General features: G+C 43.0%; 2 protein-coding genes across 3 annotated transcripts; both read right to left on the bottom strand.

The window, feature by feature from the left end:
- Positions 1-612: 612 nt before the first annotated feature.
- mtres1 (mitochondrial transcription rescue factor 1) lies at positions 613-4,510 on the bottom strand. Its single transcript, XM_089005029.1, has 4 exons — positions 4,492-4,510; positions 3,633-4,071; positions 1,038-1,110; positions 613-953 (listed from the first exon to the last, which is right to left on the bottom strand). Exons 1-4 carry the CDS (start codon positions 4,508-4,510, stop codon positions 771-773), a joined length of 714 nt encoding a protein of 237 aa, XP_088861155.1. The 3' UTR covers positions 613-770.
- A 3,028-nt stretch (positions 4,511-7,538) lies between these two features.
- On the bottom strand, positions 7,539-15,921 carry tmem151bb (transmembrane protein 151Bb). 2 transcript variants are annotated; one of them, XM_089005027.1, is made up of 3 exons: positions 14,633-15,921; positions 11,246-11,390; positions 7,539-11,164 (listed from the first exon to the last, which is right to left on the bottom strand). In XM_089005027.1, the coding sequence occupies exons 1-3, from the start codon at positions 14,717-14,719 to the stop codon at positions 9,981-9,983; spliced, it is 1,416 nt and encodes a 471-aa protein (XP_088861153.1). In that variant the 5' UTR covers positions 14,720-15,921; the 3' UTR covers positions 7,539-9,980. The 2 variants fall into 2 exon arrangements, with proteins under 2 accessions (XP_088861153.1, XP_088861152.1); XM_089005026.1 differs by having other exon boundaries at positions 7,539-11,390.
- Between the last annotated feature and the right edge of the window lie 1,304 nt (positions 15,922-17,225).

The raw sequence follows: 17,225 nt of genomic DNA, 5'->3' as shown, positions 1-17,225 counted from the left end.
TGTACTCATTCCTGATCCTATCCAACCTGGTCACTCCCAAAGAAAACCTCAACATCTTCATCTTTGCTACCTGCAGCTCTGCTTCCTGTCTTTTCTTCAGTGGCACTGTCTCCAGTCCAAAGCTGGTCTCACCACCGGTTTATTCACCTTTCCTTTCATCCTAGCTGAAACCCTTCAATCAAACATCACACCTGACATTTTTCTTCAGCCTGCCTGGACATGCTTCTACACCTCTTTTCCACACCCTCCATTTCTCTGGACAGTTGACCCCAAGTTCTTGAAATCCACCTTTTTTATATCTCCCTGTAGCATCACATTCACACACATTCCATCTTGCTGCAACTGATCTTCATTCCTCTCCTCTCCAGGGCAAACCTCCATCTCTAGTTTTGCTGCTTACCAATAATTCATATTCCCCTTCTGCAGCATTAATCCAAATGGTGATTTTTATTTTTCCTGAACTGATGAAGTTTCATTAATCTGATTTTGTGCTGCCTGCCCATTCATCTTACATGAACATCCTTTTAAGTTATTTAAAGTTTCCATCCAAAAAAGTTGGTAGTGGGTAGACTGATTCAAGTTATGAAACAACACAGTTCATCCAAGCACATTTTTATTGCACAGCAAGAAAATGTTTTTCCATGTTTGGAATTAGAAGAGTTGATCTGTTTTCCTGGGTGGCTGCATCACACTTGTGGACGCATCACTGTAGAAGGTCCATGCAGTGCATTGACTGCCTTATGGTATTGCAACTGGAACGTTTGTGAATTTCAATGTTTGAAAGCCTCTTCCTTGGGCAGTGTCACAAACTTCCACCGCCTTAAAGAGACTTTGTACTTTTCTGTGTTGGTGGATTCTCCCAAAACCTTTTTCAGAATAACTCTCATTAAAGTTACAGTGTTGGTATCTTGGTTTTCTGCCATCACCAGATCCAAAGTGTCCCCAACTCTCACCTAAATAGAGAACATGTCAACAGAAACAGTACATGAAATGTGTGGAATTAGTAGTGGGGGAATACATGGCTGGCAAACACTCACGGTTTTACTTTTCTTGATAAGCTTTTGTCCATTTAGTCTGAGTTGGTTGCTGTAGAAGCTATCTTCAATTTTGCTGTTGGAAAAACAAAAGGTCATTGGATGGACACTATTTCAGGTCTTTGATTCCCGTCAAGTTTTTTTCTACCCCAAATGTGTTCCTGCAAACAAAGTTGTCATTTTACAGTGGGACCTTGGTTTACGCACTTAATTGGTTCCCAGAGTGTAAGGCGAAAAGTGTGTATCCCAAAAATTAATTTCCCATAGGAAATCATCAAAATGAGAACAATCCGTTCCCAGGTTCCCATAAAACAATTTTGTACTTTCTAATTTTCTAAGCCTTAAAACTACACAAAATATACCTTATTTTATGTATAATAAATGTGCTATAGTATTATGATTAAAGAAATAAACTACTGTACAGTAAAGTCATTTTATTTACCTTTGTGATGGTCGTTAATGGCTTGATAGAATGGAGTGTCCGGTTTCCTCAGCATTAAACACTTGATAAGGAACATAGGCTTCTTTCACCATCTTGAGGAATGATCCCTTGTAGGTGCTTTCTCTGTGATAATTGTATCTAGTTCTTCATCAATTGTGATCTGTTTAGCTGGGTTGATAGTTTTTTGCATCAAGTGTACAGATGATTTGTGCGGGTTATTTGTGGAGCCTGATTGATGGGCTATTTTAATCTTCCAGTCTACACTCTGCTTTTGAACTATCAAAGTTGAAATGGGTCCACATTTCACTGTTTTCTATTCATTTTCTCACTATTTCACTTTTGTTTTTTTTTCCACTTTTGTTTTTTTTTTTTGTTTCAAGCTCTGTCATCTCTCTTTCGTGTGTGTTTGTTTTCTCACTCTCTCTGTATGCCTGTCTCTTTAATGTTTAGCACCCCCCCAATGCTGGGTTCTTGACCAATCACGTGGCTTTAACCAAAGACGGCATTTTGTTTTTTGGAGAACGGCCTCTGTCTCTAACCCCCCCACTGCTGCGTTCTTGACCAATCACGTTGCTTTAACCGAAGACTGGTGGCGGGGAATAAAGGACAAAAACAGTTGCCACCATTTTCTTGTTAGAACGGGCTCGTTCGCAAACGACACATCACTCATTGTGGCAGCTCCGTGTGTATCCCGAAAAATAGTTCGTATGCCAAGGTAAAATATTCATAAATGTAACGTTCGTAAACCGAAAAGTTCGTAAGCCAAGGGGTTCAACCGTCGTCAACCGAGCTTTCACTATTTCAGCCAAGAAGGCACAAAAACGTGCGACATTATCCCAGAAACAATTACAGAATTAAAGGGACGTGTCATCAACCTTTTTGAAACCAGGAGCTACTACTAATCAGTCTAAATGGCTACCAGATTGATATAAACCTTGGAAACGACACATTTAGTCACATAACCTTCAATCATATGTGTATATATAAATAAGCATTATAGGATGAGTAATCTGACAACATTTACATATTTTGTACACACATGTATGTAGTGTATATGTCTGTTGGTCGCACCAACAGGGGGAAAAAAGTCAAGATAAACCCAGCTCATGGGATATTTTGGCTTTAATAATAATAATAATAATAAATTGTATATCTAAGCGCCTTTCAAAACTCTCAAGGACACTTTACAGGCACAGGATAAGAACTTTTTTTTCTGGGGGTGAGCAGCGGCGCCAGCGCCAGCGTTCACTCAACCCGGAAGTGTGTAGACCATTCAAAATCTGAAATGGTCATCGGCACAATAACAATGAAATAAAGTAAAACTACTTACTATTTGATGACAATTCTCCGATTTTACCTTGAAATGGGCATCATTTTTCCTTCATTTGTAAACGCTAGCTAAACTAGCTGTGTCCTAGCTTTAGTTGTACACTATAGAAGATAACTGGGATTGAGAAATTGCTAGGTTTAAATATGGAAGGGTACCAAGAATTAAACTTGTGTGTGTGTGTGTGTGTGTGTGTGTGTGTGTGTGTGTGTGTGTGTGTGTGTGTGTGTGTGTGTGTGTGTGTGTGTGTGTGTGTGTGTGTGTGTGTGTGTGTGTGTGATTGGAATAAAATACTGTATGGCACTTCATAAAATGCGTGTATGACCCAGTTTAAAAAAATGACTATTGTTTTTTGTTTTTGTTTTGCTTATCTAGATATTGACAAAACAGCCAAGATTCAAACAGCCAAAGCTTCACTCACCCGCTCTCTAAACTGAGCCACAGCCACCTATGAGTGCCAGCGTGTTGCGGGGACTCTGGCAAGAGCTGGTCACAACCGGTGACCAGTGAGTTTGTCTTGGTTGTGTCACCGGCTATCAGCAGCGCAAAAACAGCATTTCGGCCTTGCTGGGGTGCTGTGATTGAGTCATTAAACCGAGTTACCCAGAGACCAAGGATTTGCATGTTCCAATTTTGGCTCCTTTTATTGTCCTTTTGCCGCGAGTGACAGCAGTGATAACAGCATGCTGCTGTTGCCCTACTCGTCGCTGGTGACACAAGGAAGAAAACAAATCGATGTGGGTCTATGTTTTTTTTTCTGTCAGCAGGGTAGAAGGATAGGGTAGTTGTCAATATATTTTGTTACGTGTCCCTCATTTGTGAGACTTACTTGCGCGCAATGTCCAAGCCAGCTCTTAAAATGACATCGTAACGAAAGGACTGCACATATTTCTCAATGTCTTTATAGTCTTTTGGCATGTTTGGCTCCTCGTCCACCTCATCCTCAGAATCGCTGCTCTCAGTGTCTTCTTCCTCTTCGTCATGCGTTGGTTTAGCAGCACCTTTCTTCTTGTTGCTTTTGAACCTCAGTTGATGGACAGACCAAGTCCTGACTGCATCCCTGCTGCAGAGAGCTGGCCCGTGGCATCCTAGTGTGGGATAAGCAGAGCAGCCCCACAGCTGTCGCGTATGGATAGTTCTGGGACACCATTCAGTCTGTGCAGGTCCATATCCAGCAGCCAGAAGATGGCGCGGGTTCAGCCTTCCCAGCTGCCTCATGGCAAGAGCTTGGACCACCAAACTGTGCATGTTGGAGCCCCAACCAGTCACTACAATCCAATGTTATTTAGTTAATGTCAAGGAACAAGAAAGAGGAAATGCACTAGAAAAATAATCGTTCGTTAACTGACATTAAAAAATAAGACATTTCTGTTGTCCTTCAGGATCTCGCGAGATTAACGTAACCCATTGTTATTGTGATTTGGACAAACGTCAGATTAGAAGACAGTTCGCCAAAATACGAAGTGTTGAACGGACATTGGAACATGTTGTCGTGGGTTGTATTCATGTCCAGTGAGTATGCACACATCGTTTGAAAACATTCGACAGAGGGCAATGGGCTGCGTATTTTTTTCTTCAAAATTTCACCGGGACCGCAATTACTCAACATATTTCAATTTTCTGTTAGATCTCAGTGCTACAACGTTATAACATTGGAGTAAAAAGGAAGCACGGGGGCAAAAACTCACCAAGAAAATAACCTCGCATAGCTTGTGGTGCTTGTTTTCGTCGGACTGTTTTTGTGTTGTCATATCAGCTGTCTGACAGCCGTGCTGCCACCTATCGTTAAAGTATGGCGCATGGTGGACATGTTAAAGGCGAAGGGGCATTGAGGGTGAAATACTGTACATAATTGCGCTACAACAATATATAAATGGAGAGTGGGGTGGAAAAAACACGGGAGGGGATCCAACCACCAAGGCACCGTTGATTTCAGCTTTGCCAAATACCTTCAAAACATGCATTACAGATTTACCTGATGATACAATTATAAATAAGTATGAATGTAAATTACAGTATTGTGTCTTTGATTCAAACAGCTCTGTGATTGACAGGTGCAGTCCAGGGTGACAAAGGCTTCAGTTTCCCAGTGATCCTATCGGGGACAAGGTAAAATAATAAATGGATGGATAAAGGAAAGGAAAAGAGTTTTCATTGTACCCCTGAGTCAGCTGCACCGTGGCCATTTTAACACACTGAAACTGACATTTATTGCAGATACTAATTTCCAGCATTAGATAGAATTGCTTACATATTGTTTAAATCATTATGTTTAGCTGATAGTAACAGGACAGAAATTATGCATATTTGTACAAAGAAAAAAATCAATTTGTTTGGTTAATGCAATACAGCAGTGGTCCTGAACCTTTTTTCCACAAGGAGCAGTTTTTCTGTTATAGTACTGGCAACGATTTTTCTATAGTGGGGTAGGTGCCTGCTGAAGTATTCCCGGTCAGGGTGTACAATGTGTGTGGTACAAGAAATAAAAAATATACCACATAAGACCTCGTAGGTGGGGGGGCACTGCTATAATGCGTCAAGACTATATAACTGTATTTTCAACGTACATCAACATTCAGCTTCAGTACAAGGCAGTCTTGTAATTTCAAGTGCATAATACTGGTTTGACGACATTGAATATTACATATATATTTGCTTGACTATGTTCATCAGTTATGTTATAAAAAAAAAAATCAGCATTACAAAATTGTATACCAAGTGTCGAAACACATGGGCACTGACATATTTGCATTAATTGGAGTAAACTGCATTTGAAAGAGCTGGCGAAATGTAGAGTGGAGATGTAGTGTGATGCCTGAACTCCTTTTCCAATAGCGACACTATTGACACATGCTACATAATGTACGCTGCTGGCTTACAATCAGCTATGCTTGTGAAATCCACTGTGTGAGGATATAATGATGCAATTGCGATCATGAAACTGGTGCCACGATTGTTTTTTTTAGCAGATAAATACAAACCGGGTGTAAAAGATGCAGTCACCCCTAATCATGTAAATTTTAAACAGCAAGATTCACACAATGGATATTACAGTTGACTGGTCATTTTCAGATTGTGGCAGTTCATTGTAAAAAACATATATGCTAGAACAGAATATCTGATAAACCAACATGATCAAATTCACCTTCAAAAATCAAGATCACTATACGTGCCGTATACAATCAGTTTGGAAAGTGTTCAGAATGCTTTGTGGCGTCACACGGAAGTGCACCTTTCAACTCTTTGATGTCTTTCAAGCCATTGATCTCTTTGATGTGCGTCTCAGCCTGACGCATGTCCCACGCTTGAAAATGGTATAAAAGTAGCTGTCGCGGGACAGAGAGAATCAGAGTCGTCTCAGACTCAGACCCGCTCAGCATTGGACGGAGTTTCACAGCACGACTTGTTCAACTCCACGCCACGATCAAGCTCTGCGTTTCACCTGCCTGGGAGATCTGACAACGAACCTACTTCCAAATAAAGAGAAACATCAAACTCTTTAGCTTCACTTTTCCCGCATTTTCTTATGTTACAGCCCTCTTGAAAAAAAGGAATGAATTCATTTTTTTACCTCAGAATTCTACACAAAATATTCTAAGATGACAACATGAAAGAAGTTCTGGTAAAAGTTTTGTAAATTTATCAATGTAAAAATACATGCTGTGCCGATAACCATTTTGTGTTTGCCTTTTATTAAGTTCACAGAGTTGCTTGTTCTGTAGCCACAAGGGGACATAAGCCAGTGTCTTCTTGTGCCAGTCCCAAGCCCGGATAAATACAGAGGGTTGTGTCAGGAAGAGCATCCGACGTAAAAGCTTGTCCAAAACAAACATGCGAATCAAACCTCTGAAGATGGAGGACACTGATTTGCTGTGGCGGCGCCTTTAAAGGACAACCGACATCACTTTTTTGTTTCCTAACTGACAGAAAAACGTTTTATAGCATCTAAAATACCCAAAACACGCAGTATGATATTTTTATTCGAATGCAAAACACCAATAAAAATGAATTAAGGTGTCCTAAATCTGCAAAAAATTGAGCTGCGAATTGGGCATTTTCAGAAAGTTCCGCCCCCAGTTCGTGACGTCACGTCAAGACGTCTTGCATTGCTGGAGAATCAAAACAATGGCTTCAGATTAGGAGAATATGCTTTCTTGTTACACATCCAGTTATGAATATGATTCAAATAGTTCTGAAGAGGAAAGCATACATGTTTTCAATCGATTAAATAATTTATTCCGTGCCACTTTGAGGCAACATTGGGGGGAAATGTCTCACCCAAAAAGAAGCAGAAAATGGCCACCGAGCTGCTGTGAGGAATGAATCAGCCCGTTTCCACAAGCTGATAAATTCCTTACATGGAGCTTGGCCGCCCTCTTCTGGCTCTTTCTGGTGCAACACAAGATTTTCAGACCAAACAAGCATTGACGTGATGGAAGGACTGCTATAATGTGTCCTTTTTTCGGTCAGGGGCGTTCCTTCAGTGACGTCACGTATGGACTCGTCACCAACTCAAAAACAAGACTTCCGGAATATTCAGCACGAGTCTTAAAACATAAAATATAGCTATATGCGGTGGAATCTTTGTAAAACATGCTCAGTAGAAGTCATTTGAAGCCATTTTACAAATTATGGACACAACTTGTCCGGAGACGTCGGTTGTCCTTTAAGGGAAAAGCCGAAAGGAAAAGAAGATAAAAAAAAAAAAACCCTACAAAAATCACCTGTACAGAAGTGTTTTCTTAATGCTTTGCAGAAGCACCTTTGGCGGCAATTTCAGCCTAAAGTCTTTTTGAATAGGTTGCTACAAGATTGGCACAGCTATTTTTGGTCAGATTTTCCCATTCCTCTTTACAGCATCTCTCAAGCTCCATCAGGTTGGATGGGAGCGTTGATGCACAGCCATTTTCAGATCTTTCCAGAGCTGTTCAATGGGATTCAAGTCTGGGCTCTGGCTGGGCCACTCAAGGACATTGACATGGTTGTTCTGAAGCCACTCCTTTGATTTTGGCTGTGTGCATTGGATCATTGTCCTGCTGAAAGATGAAACGCCATCCCAGTCTGAGGTCAACAGCGCTCTGGAACATGTTTTCGTCCAGGATGTCTCTGTATATTGCTGCATTCATCTTTCCATCAATCCTGACTCCTGCTGTCTCCCTGTTCCTGCTGCTGAGAAACAACCCCACAGCATGATGCTGCCACCACCATACTTCACTCCAGGTAATGAGCAGTGCCTGATGACCATGTACAGTATAGTTCAATCTTTGTCTCATCAGACCAGATTATTTTATTTCTCAATGGTCTGCGATCCTTCAGGTGCCTTTTGGTTAACTCTAGTCGGGTTGCCATGTACCTTTTTCAAAGAAGTGGCTTCCACCTGGCCACTTCCATACAGGCCTAATTGGTGGATTGCTGCACAGATGATTGTCCTTTTGAAAGTTTGTCCTCTCTCCACAGGGGAACGCTGGAGCTTTGAGAGAGTGACCATTGGATTCTTGGTCACCTCTCTGACCAAGGCCCTTCTGCTCTGATTGCTCAGTTTAGGCCGGCAGTCAGCTCTAGGGAGATTCCTGATGGTTCTAAACTTATTTCTTCTATTTAAGGATGATGCAGGCTACAGTGCTCACTAGAACCTGCAAAGTATCAGAAAATGTTCTGTACCCTTTCCCAGATGTGTGCATTGAAACAATCCTGTTTCGGAGGTCTCCAGATAATTCTTTTGACTTCATGCTTGGTTTATGTTCCTACATGCACTGTCAACTGTGGGAGCTTATGTGTGTCTTTCTGAATCAAGTCCAATCAACTAATTTTACCACAGCTGGACTCCCATTAATCTGTAGAATCAACTTGACATTGATCAGTGGATACAGCATGAAACAGAGCTCATTTTTGAGCTTCATGACAAAGGTTTTGAATACTTATACACAGGTGATTTTTTAAAAAAATATTTATATTTTTGAATAAATTTACAAAAATGTTAACAAAACGTCTTTCATGTTGTCATCATGGGGTATTTTGTGTAGAAATCTGGGGAAAAAATGATTGTATCCCATTTTTCAATAAGGCTATAACAGAAGAAAATGTGGGAAAAGTGAAGCGTTCTGAATACTTTCCAAACTGACTCGACATGTACTTTGTATACCACACTAAAAGTTCTTAAAATATAAGGTACCTACTAATTGATGATTCTTCTACAAACACTAATGCTGACAAACCAATTCAAATTAATTTCCGATACAGCAGTCAAACTGTGAGCGATTTTCAAAACCATAATGAGCGAAGAGCGTTGGACTTCATTGTACAAGAGTGTGTCTGTGACTGGCTGGCAACCAGTTTGGGATGTCCTTACGCACAGTCCGAATGTAGAGAACCACTTTTCATACTACATGAATCAAGTGCATGGTATACATGTACAGTAAGAACTTTTACCCTCTTGCCTCATGTTAGAAAAAAAACATTGTAACAGTCTGACCAAAATGAAAAAATATCAATATCAATGACCTGTAGTCAAAAGTGCATAGAATGTCTATTAAGAAAGTGATTATGCATGTTCGCCTTGTCTTCCAGTTTCCTCCCACATCCAGAAAACATTCTTTTTAGGTCACCTCTATATTATCTGTAGATGCAAATGAGATTAAAAGACATATTTGTCTATTTGTGCCCTGTGATTAGCAGGCAATCAGACCGAGGTGCTTCCTACAGTTCATCGGTGACGCTAATGGGGACACGCCCTATTGAAAATGAATGGATGAACAGATTATGAATGTAAACATACAATAACAACAATAAAATAATAACAATAAGTATGTGTTGTGTGGAATAGATCTGTTCGATCTGCTCCCTTTATATGAATTAGTGCATCAAACATTCTTCATTTTACCTTCCACTTTGGATGATTCTACTGGTGATTTTTGCCTTTATTGCTGAAGTTAGAAGTAGTGTCAACCCTGGGCTAAAAAACTGCAATGCCACTTTTATATCTCAGAGTTTTCAAAGCAATTATGTGCAGTGATAACAGTCTTTGTACGTGTGTGTTTCACATATCACGAATCCCACTTATTGCTTTGCTAATTCACACATTCAGGATTTATGCATTTGTGTATCTGTCATGCAGCCAAGTGTTTGTATGCTACAGATATTCTTAATTGTGTTTTTTGTTTGCTTTTTTTTCATGCGGTCATAGTGAAGTCTCCACACAAGAGCCATTTCGGTGGAAGGACCTGTGGTTGTGGCAGTTTTCGCTGCAGTGGACAATGAGCAACGGGTAGCACAGTGCGTCGTCGTAGTCCGGGGGTTCTTCGTCCTCCGTGGTAAGGCGCTCAGACAAACAGCGGGTGTTTTCGCTGGGACTTTCCTGGTCGTCCAAGCTCCCGCTCCTCCAAAAGCAGCTTCTTTGTGATCCGTAGCGTCGCGCCAAGGAGAATCGGCTGCTGCTAAAGGGGATTCGGGAGCTAGCTCCCGTGCAGATGCTTAGGGCGCTTCTGGAGAACACCGAGGAGCAGCTGATGGCCCTGTGGCAGCGCTCACAATTTTGACGAACGCCATTAAAGCTGGAGGGGCACTGGGCTAGATCCATAAGGCCTGCCTCTGAGTAACTGGGCACCAACTGCTGGTTGGACCGAATGTGCCACTCCAATTCTGTGCTGTCAATAGTGTTTACACGAGGGATACTTCGCCAATACGGACCATCCTCACACGGCGTCACTGGAATGTAATCATGACCAAACAGTTTCTCAACGCGATAGTGGACATATGCGGTTCGATATTCCGTGAAAACTCGGAGAGGCCATGAGAAGGTGAGAAATGAGGCGAACCAGAAGACATAATGGGACAGATACCAGGGGTGGTGGTCTGGGTTTGACAGAGCCATGATATATTCCTTCAGGTCAATATTTTTCAAGTGCATGCCCTCCCGAGCCTCCATGTAGTCATCGAGACCTTCGTTGTCGGTAAAAAATCTGGCTCGTTGTGTCAGGTACGAATTCTCAGACTCAACATTGGCGAAGCTGAAACACTTGGTAAAACGCATCTTTGTGAGGGCAGACGTCTCCAGGCTTAGCAGCTGCTTAGAGACATCTTTCACTCCACAGTGACCATAGTCAAATTCGGCTTCCGCCACGTGAGTGTTGACACGCTCGTGGTAAACTTGGGTACTGGTGTACGCGTCCCCATTCCGGTAGCGTGTGACCTGCCTGGTGCGCCGCACATAGTGGTAGCTGATGGCCTTCCACCAGATGCAAGGTTTGGCTTGCTGCATTCTTTGGATTCGCTCATAAATGCCATCCACGTCGACTTTGTGCTGCAGCTCGTTCTGCACGTGGCAGTGCCAGCATTCCACCAGGTAGACCAAGTAGAGCATGCCTAGTAGGGCCAGAGGAATGTAAATGTAACCATCGGAGCAGGGACTGTCGTGGTACATCATGGATTTGCCTTTGAACGCACTGTCAAAGGTGAGGCGGGTCACCTCGGTCACATGACACCAAACCATGGCTCCCATGCAACCGTACATGAGAACAGATAGGAGAAGGCATTTCCAGAAACTCTCCCGACACAGTGACTTGCTCAGAGATGGTTTGAGTGGTTTTTGCTGCAGAAAAAGAACAAAGAAAGAAATAAAAACATTGACAAGAATCTATCTATAACATACAAACTTGACCTGGGTTGTTTTCATTGTTGGTTTTTTGTTATGTTTCATTTTGTTTATTGTGATCCCATGAATTTTATCTTTAAAGGACAACCAATGCCTCCGGACAAGTCATGTCCATAATTTGTAAAATCACTTCAAATGACTTCTACTGAGCGTATTTTACAAAGATTCCACCGCATATAGCTATATTTTACGTTTTAAGACTCGCGCTGAATATTCAGGAAGTCTTGTTTTGAGTTGGTGACGATACCTACCGTGACCTCACGGTAGGTATCGTCACTGACCGAGAAAGCGACACGCAAAGCATTTTGGGTACTTTGTTTGGTCTGAAAACTTCGTGTTGATCCGTGTTGATGGCGAAATTAGAAGGAAAACACATAAATAACGCGATGGTGAATCGTTGTGTGTTGCACCAAGACTACTATTTGATACTAGCTGACACAAATTTTCAACAGACAAATCAGGCCATTTCCAATGCAGCTTAGGCGCCATCTTGTGCATTTTCTGGGACGCTACATTGCAGTCCAGAAGCCTCAAAATGATACGGAAGGACTTCTTTAATCGATTGCAAACATTTATGCTTTCCTCTTCAGAACTATTTAAATCATATTCATAACTGGAGGTGTAACAAGAAAGCATCTTGTCCGAATATGAAGCCATTGTTTTGATTCTCGAGCAAGGCAAGATGTCTTGGCCTGACATCACAAACAAGGGGGGGGTCCTTCTGAAACTGAAACTATCTGAGGTCATTTTGAAGTAATTTTGGGACACTTGAAGTCATTTAAATTGGTGTTTTTCATTTGACTAAAAATATCAGCCTGCATGTTTTGGGTATTTTAGATGCTATAAAACGTTTTTCTGACGTCAGTTAGGAAACAAAAAAGTGGTGTTGGTTGTCCTTTAAAGTGTGATACACCATTACAAAAAATTGATTCAAAACATACACCAACAATACACCTTAAAACAATAACAACAAGCACATAAATTCACAATAATTACCTAGCGTAGACTAAAACACACCTCATAAATGACAAGTTGGAAAAATATATATATATGTACATCAACTGTATTCAGTTTCAGCACATTTATTAAAATTGTTGTTCCAAGTAGCATGCATTTGTTAAAGTGGCCTTTATCATTTGTTGGCAGGGGAAAAAAATGGCACTGCCAATTTCAATTCTTTGTAGCGACGTGGAACATAGCAAGCAAAAGACAAGGCAAAGCAAGGCAGCTATCTTTATTTATATACAGTACATAGCATATTTCATACACGAGGAAATAATGTGCTTCACACAAAAAAAAGTGCATCCCCTGCAAGCATTTACTAACAGAACACTTAACAACATACCGAATCAAAGCAGACAGAACAAAAGTAGCTTATAAAAATGATAATGAGAACATACATTGACAGAATTTAAACATGTGAACAGAAGACTTAAAGGACAACCGACGTCTCCGGACAAGTTGTGTCCATAATTTGTAAAATGGCTTCAAATGACTTCTACTGAGCGTATTTTAAAAAGATTCCACTGCATATAGCTATATTTTACGTTTTAAGGGTTGCGCTGAATATTCAGGAAGTCTTGTTTTTGAGTTGGTGAGTTCGTACGTGACGTCACTAAAGAAACGCCCCCTCGCCGGAAAAAAGACACATTGTAGCAGTCCTTCCATCACGTCAATGTATTTTGCTGTATTGTTTGGTCTGAAAACCTTGTGTTGCACCCAAAAGCCGCCAGAAGAGGGTGTCCAACCTCCATATAAGGAATTTATCAGCCTGTGGAAACGGAGGTGGCCACAGGAGGTCGCCATTTTGTGCCTCTTTTCTGGTGATTGTTTCTCCCCAATGTTGCCTCAAAATGGCATGGAATAAATTCTTTAATCGGTTGCAAACATGTATGCTTTCCTCTTCAGAACTATTTGAATCATATTCATAACTGGAGGTGTAACAAGAAAGCATATTCTCCGAATCTGAAGCCATTGTTTTGATTCTCAAGCAATGCAAGACGTCTTGGCGTGACGTCACAAACTGGGGGTGGGACTTTCTGAAAATGCCCAATTCGCACTCAATTTTTTGCAGATTTTGGACACTTTAAGTCATTTTTATTGGTGTTGTGCATTTGAATAAAAATATCATATGGCGTGTTTTGGGTATTTTAGATGCTATAAACCGTTTTTCTGATGTCAGTTAAGAAACAAAAAAATGATGTCGGTTGTCCTTTAAAAACATGTGAAAGTGAATAAATGAGAATAGGTGTCATAAATAACCAAAAGAAAAAAATGATGGATAATTGATGAGAAGACCTGAATCAAAATTTTCCACACCAGCCCAAAAATGAAAATGATAGAACCCCAATTGTCTAATCTAAATGTTTTTGTGATTATTCGCTCCACCGTCTCTTTCTTTATAACATTCTGACAGAAATCCTAGTCTCATTTTACGTCAACCTCGTGCCGTATGTTATTAGGTTGGAATAATTGATTCTGTGGAATAATGTTGTGTTTAACGTTGGCATGTCTCTCACACAGCTCAGGGCCTGGGTTCCAATCTTGACTCCAGCCTTCCAGTGTGGAGTTAATGTAATTTTTCTATGCTTTTTTTTTTTTTTTTTTTTTTTTTGGGGGGGGGGGGGTACCGAAGCTAACCCCCCCCCCTTCCCCCAAAAGAAAAAAATATTACAAAAGCACACATGCACATATTACACTGCACACACAAAGACAAAACACTGACACATTGCCAGCCACACACACACGCACACACACACACGCGCGCGCGCGCGCACGGACACATCGTGGTTAAGCTTCTTTTTGAGCGCTTTACATAATTTTATTACCATTGATTATCCTCATAAAAACTAAATCACACATTTATCTGTTCTTATGCATGCGATAGCTCATCAGTGAGATTACAGTATTTTGAATTTGCAACATACATGTGACATTGGGGTGCTGCTGCATTGGACTCCAGCAATTGAGGCACACAAATCCTAGCATATCTCAAAATTGGACAGTGCAAGCCCATTTTATATACTATATAGTGCAATTTTGGATTTTTGTGAGAAGACTGTGGCATAGTCCTGTGAATACACGAGTCCACATTAGCATCGCAAGCCGTCAACGCAAGCCGTCAACGCATGCACACGGATTGGTTCCCTAACACACAACAAGATGCCTTAAGAAGATACCTCCTCCCTGGTGTCTTCTTCAAACACGACGGTGGTTGTGGTAGTGCTGTTTTCGCTGGCAGTCGCAGCCGACGCTGGAGGAGACATGATGCCGACCGGCGATTGATGATGATGACGGGGCGTGAGTACCTCGTTAATGCACACCCATCATGACTGACAGCAGCTACAGTTTGAGGTAGGCGATAAAAATGCTCAAAAGGACATGGGAGATCACTCTGTAAATGCGGTAGCTCGGAGATGGATACGCACGAGTGGGAAAGCCCGCATCAAAACTAGTGAGCCTCCCAAAACGAGTGATGTATAGTTCGCGAACGTATAGGCTCTTCGAACAGCCACTTTGAAGTGAACGACTCCCACCACCTTCGGTTGAAGCCGCACGTAAATGGTCAAAATCAGTGGTAAAAGACGAGGGATGGTTTTACACACACACGCACACACGCACACACGCACACACACACACACGCACGCGCACGCAAAAAAAAAGGGTAATTCCCTTTCACCACCATAAAAACACGTGGTTTATGTTCCTAAAAACACGTGGTTTATATTCCGCCAGACATATCAATGCTCCTCAGACAGCGGAAAAGGATAGCTCCAATTAGTTGAATGTGTAAGTAAAACAAATAAATAACTACATAAATAAATTGTCACGGTTTTGCAAGGTGGTGATGACGGGCGCGGATCCCAAAAAGCAGGCAGGAGGGAGCAGGAGGTTGTGTTTGACAAATTGTATTCAAAAAAAGTCAGCAGGAACAAAATCTAAAACATCAAAATCGTCTGAACAGAAAAAATACAAATCATCAAAAGAAAACCAAGATTAAAAGTCTGCCAAGATTAAACAAACACATGCACCGCACACAATGCATACAATTGCATACAACAGCATACAATGCGTTAAACAGTGCATCAAACAACAATGACATTCAACAATTACCCGACACCGAATGGTCGTGCCGGGGGTCCTTTTGAGCGTCACTGATTGGAAACGAGCAGCACCTGTGCAGGTGCAGGCGGTGCCGACAGCACCACCCGTTGGTCGCCAACCAGATCAGGACAGTACCCCCCTTCAAGGGACTGCTTCCAGAAGTCCCTACAGTCTCCCGAAAGTTCCAACTCGCCCGGAAACGATGGTGGAGACGGCAACCGTTGATGTGGGCGTGCACTGCCAGACACCCGGTGTCACCCTGGACGGCCACCTGGAAGGAGGTCTTGGCCGGGCGTCCGGCCGAGACCTGTTCCCATACGGCCGTCCGGGGTGCCACTCTGCGCCTGGCAGTGCAACGTCCACGCCGCGACCGCCACGCCTCCCGTGGGGGCGCGCCCAAAGAGATCAGTCTCGAGGGCGTGCCGCGTTGTTATCATGATCTGCGGGAGGCGTTCAGCAAGAAAAACGCGCAGTCCATGCCACCCCACCGACCGTATGACTGCGCCATCGAACTACTGCCGGGGGCTCCACTACCGGACTCCAGACTTTACCACATCTCACACCCGGAACAAGAAGCCCTGAGCACTTACATTGACTCTTCCCTCGCGGCGGGACTTATCCGACCCTCGCGTTCCCTGCTCAGCGCAGGGTTCTTCTTTATCGAAAAGAAAGATAGATCCCTGCGCCCGTGTGTCGACTATAGGGGTCTTAACGACATCACCATCCGCAACAAGTATTCTCTCCCCCTCATGGACTCAGCCTTCGCGCCTCTCCAATCGGCTACCAGCTTCACAAAACTGGATTTGCGTAGCGCATACCACCTGGTTCGCATCAGAGAGGGGTACGAGTGGAAGACCTCGTTCAAAACGCCCATGGGGCATTTTGAATACCTGGTGATGCCGTTCGGACTCACCAACCCTCCCGCCGTATTCCAAAACCTCCTCAACAATGTGCTTAGGGACTTTCTCAACGTTTTTGTATTCGTGTATTTAGACGACATCCTATTTTTTTTCAAAATCCACAGAAGAACACCGGCAGCATGTCCGTCGGGTCCTGGTGCGGCTCCTGCAAAACCGGCTCTATGTGAAGGCAGAGAAGTGCGAGTTCCACGTCCGCTCTCTGTCTTTTGTGGGGTTCGTCATGGAGCAGGGGCAGCTCTGGGCCGATCCCGCCAAAACCAAAGCGGTGGTAGAATGGCCAACCCTGAAGACGCGCAAACAACTCCAGCGGTTTTAGGGGTTTGCCAATTCCTACCGCCGCTTTATCCGCGGTTATAGTCAGAAGGCACTCCCCTTACTAATCTCACATCCACCAAGGTCCCCTTCAGCTGGACACCCGAAGCAGAGGGGGCGTTTAACCGTCTCCGCCACACCTTCTCCAACCTTCCGGTCTTACGTCACCGCGACCCGGACCTCGCGTTCGAGGTCGATGCATCGGAGGCCGGGGTGGGGGCGGTACTTTCCCAGCGCTCCCCGGTCAACCAGAAGCTCCACCCATGCGCCTTCTTCTCCCGCCGGCTTAGCCCCGCGGAAGCCAACTCTGACGTGGGGAACCGGGAACTGCTGGCGCTCATCCTGGCCCTGCAGGAATGGAGACACTGGCTTGAGGGGGCCAAACACCCCTTCACTGTTTACACGGACCACAACAACCTGGCCGCCATTCGGTCCG

Source organism: Hippocampus bargibanti, linkage group LG09, assembly GCF_051943395.1.
Source record: "Hippocampus bargibanti isolate YZ-2025 linkage group LG09, ASM5194339v1, whole genome shotgun sequence".
NCBI classification, from domain to species: domain Eukaryota; kingdom Metazoa; phylum Chordata; class Actinopteri; order Syngnathiformes; family Syngnathidae; genus Hippocampus; species Hippocampus bargibanti.
The sequence above is the reverse complement of the archived record's forward strand: the minus strand, read 5'-3'. Positions and strand labels throughout refer to the sequence as shown.

What these genes read in the sequence shown, in the direction of transcription:
- mtres1 (XM_089005029.1), bottom strand. An exon ending in GGCTTGGACATTGCGCGCAA is followed by an intron (nt 1,111 to 3,632) that starts GTAAGTCTCACA and finishes TTTTTCCAACAG; the next exon opens with CAAAATTGAAGATAGCTTCT. An exon ending in TTATCAAGAAAAGTAAAACC is followed by an intron (nt 954 to 1,037) that starts GTGAGTGTTTGC and finishes TTCTCTATTTAG; the next exon opens with GTGAGAGTTGGGGACACTTT.
- tmem151bb (XM_089005026.1), bottom strand. Translation starts at nt 14,719, where the DNA reads ATGTCTCCTCCAGCGTCGGCTGCGACTGCCAGCGAAAACAGCACTACC. An exon ending in AAGAAGACACCAGGGAGGAG is followed by an intron (nt 11,391 to 14,632) that starts GTATCTTCTTAA and finishes CTTTTTCTGCAG; the next exon opens with CAAAAACCACTCAAACCATC.